The 6629-nt window shown below is 36.3% G+C and overlaps 1 protein-coding gene across 4 annotated transcripts; it reads right to left on the minus strand.

Moving 5' to 3' along the window:
• Window positions 1–300: 300 nt before the first annotated feature.
• Window positions 301–6208, minus strand: LOC105034421 (zinc finger protein ZOP1). Of its 4 annotated transcripts, XR_012136460.1 has the most exons (7): window positions 6049–6208; window positions 2519–2719; window positions 2123–2234; window positions 1427–1522; window positions 858–1281; window positions 501–595; window positions 301–385 (listed from the first exon to the last, which is right to left on the minus strand). XR_012136460.1 is itself a non-coding variant. In XM_010909576.3 (5 exons), the coding sequence occupies exons 1-5, from the start codon at window positions 6055–6057 to the stop codon at window positions 908–910; spliced, it is 768 nt and encodes a 255-aa protein (XP_010907878.1). In that variant the 5' UTR covers window positions 6058–6208; the 3' UTR covers window positions 697–907. The 4 variants fall into 4 exon arrangements, 2 of the variants coding, with proteins under 2 accessions (XP_010907878.1, XP_010907877.1); XR_830153.2 differs by having other exon boundaries at window positions 301–595; XM_010909576.3 differs by lacking the exons at window positions 301–385; window positions 501–595 and having other exon boundaries at window positions 697–1281; window positions 1451–1522.
• Between the last annotated feature and the right edge of the window lie 421 nt (window positions 6209–6629).

Here is a 6629-nt window from a genome sequence, read left to right on the forward strand (position 1 = left end):
GAAAGCAAGGCCGAGTGGCCGGTTAGGTTTGTATTTTGCGTAGAAGAGCACCATAGAGTGCTGATCATTTGTTCTTCATTGTCCCCATCACCACTGCTTTGGCAGAGAGAATTAAACTCAAATTTAAAGTCAAGTGGAGGCCTGGTTCCATTAGATCTATGTTTTACACTGTGGAGCACTCAACATGTGACTAGAAGACATTGGCAGAAATAGGATTTTTGTTTGGCAGCATTATGCTGATCATTTGGTTGGCAAGGAATGCTCGAATTTTCATCCATAAAAAGCAATCTACCGTACGGATGCATCAAATTATTGTATGCTTCATTCGTGCATGGTGATTACCTTGTGCCGACAACAAGGTAGATGAAGAATGCCCATTGACAGCCTATTCATCCGTGACCATGGCATCTAAGTCAATAATCCAATATACTTGGCAAAACAATAACATTGAAAAAATAAAAGACAAGATAAACAAAAATGGATGTCAAAATATGCTGTACCGGCACTAATTGGCTGCACCAAGGCAAATGGTGATCCATATCCTTTGTCATAGTGGTGTTATATGGTGTGGTTGGCCAACCATGGTTCACAGTACCTAAAAACATTTGAATTCTTCAGGCAAATCTGAATATTTTATCCAAAGAGGACAAAAAAATCATTGTAAATTGCCATGTGAACATTTCACAACATATATCATCAGTCAGAATATATATATATTCTCCTTCAGAAACACGGACAAAACACATTTGAGAGAAAAATATAAATCCAATGCAAGCTTTTACATAACTGGAAAAGTCATCATACACTTCTGATCAATTTCATTACGAGAATAGGTCGATATTATATTGAGGTCATACCTTCAATTCGCTCAAATAAGCATTAACAGGTTTTTTCCTGCTCCAGCAAATCAGTATGACCTATAGAGGCCCATTAATGGTGCCTCCCTCTGCTCCACTCTCTTTCTTGCAGCCTCCCTTGCTTTAAGAGCAGCTTCTTCCTCTTTGGTCATCACCTTTGTTTTCCCGTCCTCTCGTTTTCTCTTATTAACAGCAATTGATGATGGAGCACCTTTAACGGTTCGCATAGGATTTAGAGATGTTGACATGACCAGTCCTGGAGCTGGGCCACCTTTATATTTGGAAGCAGCACCATCTTCAGCAACAGATTTAGTCTGTGATGTCTTTGAAATAAGTTTGTCATTTTTAGATTCTGATAAATGGCCGATATCAGGTCTTGAAACTTGAGAAGATTTAAATGCCTCTTCCTGTGGAACCCACTTGCCTTTTTCCACAACATCATTTCAACAAAAATTATCATTAGTGCTAAAAAAACAGCATTTAGGTCAAGGGTTAAAATGATAATGAAAAAAATCAACCTTCAAATATTTAAAGAAAACTGAAAGCAAGCTCAGTTGTGATTTTAATACCTAAATTACTAGAATAATATAAACCTGAGTTCGGATCATAGTGAAACCCATTAGCCTGGCTGTAGTAATATCCTGAAGCAGCATCATACTCCCACTCTGCAACCAGAAAACATGTTTTAAGTGTATTGCTGCCAATAGCAAGAAAGCAGGACAAGTGCCACTTATGAGATTGGTTTTGCAATATAGCATTGTTACTGATATCTACTTAATAACATGGAGGGAAGATGATAAGTTGTTTATAAAATCTAATAGCAGCAGCTTTAACCAAGCTATGAAGTAATATAACTACAGCCTTGAAACCCATCTAATTGATATGGTGATAATGGATGAAACTATATAATCTCAAAGTTTATAAACATCACAGCAACCTCTAGCTGAAGTGAATCATAGAGAATGGTGCCAATACACAGCAACACAACTCTCGGGATGAGAACAGCCTATCATGAAATAAAAAAACAGTTGGGATGTAGGAAAACCTGCAGTGTAATGCAGTTTAAGTTCGTGAAGGAGAAACCCTAAGATACCCTACAATAATGGTGGATATTAAGAGGAAAGGGCAAGCTTTTTTTCCATTCTGTGCTGTGCAAATGATAATGATTTGTGTTTTATAACAATAAACTCCCCCAATATGGCACTGTAAAGTACTAGGGCTTTAATTTATTATAGAAATAGACAAAAAACAAAAGGTTACATTACCATCTCTATTTGCCGCTGAACATGTGGCATCATTGGACTCTAATGCATGGCTACTGGATTTCGCAGCTTCCTTGAAAGTTGCTAAATCCTTCTGATAACTGCGTTTAGCTTTCTGCACAAAATTTTCATACAAGAAAAAAAAAAAAGCAATAACATTTCAATAATTGCTCGATTCTGAATATTCTGCATAAAAATGTTTCTAGTAGTTAATGATGGGTCCTTAAGCAAAGTTTTGCACCTTGAACATTATCATAACTTTCTTTCTGTTCCACAACATGCAGGCTACTTTGCATAACTAAACAGGTAATATTCTCTCTGACCAATCAAAAGCATGCAATCCAATGTAATCAAAGAAGAAACTCAAAAAAACTCTCTTATAAATCACCAAAAGCTTACAGCTTCTATTTGCTCAAGCGCTCGGGCAGCTTCTTTCTGTTCCTTCTCCCTGGCAGCATTTTCCTTTCTCATAGAAGCCAGCCTCTTAGCAACATTGTCCTTGTGGCGTTGACCAAGTTCATGGGTTCTGATGGTCAAGGGATTGTTGGATATATAGATCTTGCAGAAGTCGCACCATTTGTTTCCCTGACTCACCCAGTACTGTAATATGCATACAAGAGGAACAGTTAATAGGCAACTGCCTCTCTAAAGTTAATTCAGAATAAAAATATAAAGTTGAAGACAACATGGAATTTAGTAGTTAGCTCAAGCTACGACATAGAAGACAAACATAATTAACAGAAAATACCAGCCAGAAAATTGATCACATATGATGATGAACCAAGAATCAAACAAGTAATATTACTTTATTAGTTAAATTAAGAGTCATAAACCATCTGAGGAAAGGCTTAAACAAGAAGCAAAGAAAGGCAACAACAAGCATCACTGAAGAACATCAAGGATGAACTCACCATAATGTCTTAGCAAAATTAAAGTGACAAGCTAACAGCAGAAATATAAGTGAAGTCACGAAAGATTCTGTAAGGGGAGCGATGTACTTTGTATTGCTCAATGAATGGGAGCAAAAGAAACAACAATGAAGATATGAAACACGACCGACACCATAAATTAGCAATCCCTACTTACATGGGCTAAAGAACCATGATTGAACAGAGATATAGATGGACGAAAGAAGACCATCACAAAAATAGATATAAGAACCTAATCTAGCAGACTATTAAGACTTTTGAATAACAACTATGTAGCATAAAACTAAAAGCACATATACCTATTAACAATAATAAATGGTTTCAAAGTATTACTTTTAATGTAAGCACACTTCTATCATGTATAATGATGGGTCAACTGATATGTAGATCAATAAGGGAAATATGACAAGATGCAGTTTGCTAGCATCAAGGATGATAAAGAAACAAATAGCAGAAATACTTGAGAAGATTACAAACCAAAGCAGTACCAGTGTAAGTATGAACTAGAATAAAATGAATGTGTAAAGATAAGGAGATAAATACTAATGGAGATGCAAAGGTCACGAACTGGACAACTCACGAGCAGGGAATTGGTGAATATATATTGTGCACAATTAAAAACCATGTTGAGCTAAGAGAGAGTCAACTAAAAAGGACCAGCATAGAATGAAACCTCACTTCGAGTCTGATCACGGTACTAGGGATAAACAAAAGAAATAGACAAAGATGGAATCTATGGTGATAGTAAGTACCTCCATAGAAGGCAAACTTGAGGGCAAAAAATTAGAAAGAGCACATCAGCTAAAAATGCTGTTAAGGACGATGGAGGATCATATCAACAAGACAAAAATGTAAAACAATAACAATGCATAAAAAACACCAATTAAGGAGAGTACAACTACAATGGTTCTAGATAAACTTAAGACATAGGACAGTGCCTTGGATGTGCTAAATCAAACATAAGGGACATTTTTAAGCCCGTGCAACTACAGCAGGTGCAACAGGCACAACAGGAAGAGTGTAAAAGGCCAAAAGTTGCATGTAGACATCAGATAGATCACCAAAAGGATGACCGTTCACATCCATCAAGGAAACTATTCATAACTAGCACCAGCACTGCCGCATGAATAGTAGTCAATTTCATTCCAAGGGCAATGGATTCATTATAATCTACACAATAATCCTGAGTAAAACCACACATAAAGAAAGAGATTTATAGTCTCCTACTGGGATATTATAGCAAATCTTAATATAGGCTTCTCTTGACCCATTTATAGCATATGAGTACCACTCATTTATTGAAGAACATGATCCCAATCATGGGAGTGCTAAACAACTTGGAGCTTGCCACCCATGTTTACTTTCCCCTCTATAAAGTATGCCACTCATGAAATGTCTTGCATGATGGAGCTAAAAAGTTACTACGAAACAAAACAAATTGAACAGAGATCCATAGCAATTAGTGATGCATGCACGCAGTCATGATAGTGGTGATGTAACAAGAACTTCATATACTTAAGATGGGAAGGCTGCAGCAGACAATTGAAGGAAGCATCAGCAGAAAAGGAACCCACTAAACAGACATAAAGAGTTAGAAGAATATAAAAGATGTTTGGGACAAGAAGACATTAAAGAAGAAACTTGATATTTAGAAATATGTTGACACAGACAAATTTATTGATTGATATTCAGTTTTATTAACTAATATTTAGAAATACATTATACACAGACGGTTTTATTAATTGATATTTTAAAATTTTAAAATTTTATTAAATTTAATTAAATAAATCTGATTGATTACCTTTGTTAGAGACCGAATAAGCATCCTTAGGGCAAGATGCCGATAACTCAATCACTACACTAATTCTTATTTTTATTTTTTATGAAATTGGATTTCAGTTTTAAGTTGAATCCAAGGTTTTGGAGTGGCACTCTACCCAGAGGCTTCAGTGATAGCTCAAGCATATAGCTTCCTCATGGGTTCCCTCAGCAAGATCTAACTAGTGGAGTTAGCAGGCGATCCAATAATGAGCACTATGAATTCTCTCAAAATGATTAGACTAGTGGACTTAGTAGGATATTTGATGACAAGCACTATAGGTTTGCTCAACATGATCTTGACTGATGTACTCGGCAGGCTCATAAGGAAGCCAAACAAGAGGGCTTCTTGTAGTTAAAAGAAATTTTAAGTCTTGCTTATAGTTAAAAGCAAATGACTCAATTGAAGATTAAAAGAAACCTTATTGTAGTTAAAGAAATTTTAATTATGATGGGTTTTCTCCTTTTTATCATAAAGCATGATAGCATAGGCATAAATACAAACAAGTCCTGAAAGCTGAATGTCACTCTATAGCAGTAAAATAAGTAATTTAAACATAAACAAAATATTTGATTTTTCACACCAAATATTAAAGAAATAATTAGGTATTCATCTCCATAGCTAGAAGATGACAACTAAACCAAATCAAAAGTCTCTCAGAAGTGAAGATCATCCTGTCTTTATTCTCGTTTAGTATAGAGATTGACAATTCTCATCCCTCTTAATGGATTCTGAGATACATTAGAATTTCGTTTGAGCAGCTGAATACAGTCACGTTCTTCATGGCAATGAATTAAAGATTGCAATTAGGACTAAAAAGCTATTTCGGTAGGATATATCTTTCAAAAAATCCAACACAGACAAAAGTTTCAGATCTCTTATATTCATAAACGAAGTTAATGGCATTAAACGAAAAAAATCCTCATTCCCAAGGCCACTATTCAAAGATTAACCAAAAAAAAAAAAAAAATCCAATCGACCATTCTTAAAACGTTCAAATTCCGAGACTCTTGTGCGTCAATTCATGCAAAAAGGAAAGAATTTGAAGTCAAATCTTCCATAGAACGCCTTATAATTGAATCCAAACGAATAAAATGGCAAAGAGGCCCAAAAGAAACCCTAGTTCAGAGCATTGCATGGATCGAAACACAAAGATAGAGCGTGCGAGAGAGAAAGATCACCTCAGTCATCTTGGAAAGGATCGAGCCTTCTTCTTTTGGCGAGACAAAGAAGGATCTTTGAGCGGTCGAAATACGGGATCAAGGGCTTCTTGGATGCTTTGCTCGGGGAAATCGAACCCTAGCTGAAGGCTGGGGTTTAAAATTCCCGAAATCACGAAAACCAAATAAATAATAATAAAAGGAGGAGGGGGAAAAGGAGGTCCAGGAGGCGCAGGAAAACCGGGTCCGGTCCTGTTTGAACTTGGACCGGACCGGACCGTTGTCTTATCGCTTGCAATAAAACGCTGAAACCGCTAGTGCCATCATAACAGTTACAACCGGCGTTATTTTCCTCAAAATGTGCCATTTAAGGACTTTTTAGAGGGTAATCAAGCAGGAATTGGGCTGAATATCTACTAGATTCATGTACTGGAAAGTCCATTTCAGTATGGCACCACCCAACCCATCATTCCTCTGTGCAAACTAAGGGAAAAAAAAAAACCCCATGAATCATTTATTCTTCTTTCGGACCAGCAGACTTGCGCGTTGTGATTTAGGCTAGAATTTCGCTTTTTGAAGATGGTTTAATTCCTACAATAATA

The sequence above is a fragment of the Elaeis guineensis genome, chromosome 13, assembly GCF_000442705.2.
Source record: "Elaeis guineensis isolate ETL-2024a chromosome 13, EG11, whole genome shotgun sequence".
NCBI lineage: Eukaryota > Viridiplantae > Streptophyta > Magnoliopsida > Arecales > Arecaceae > Elaeis > Elaeis guineensis.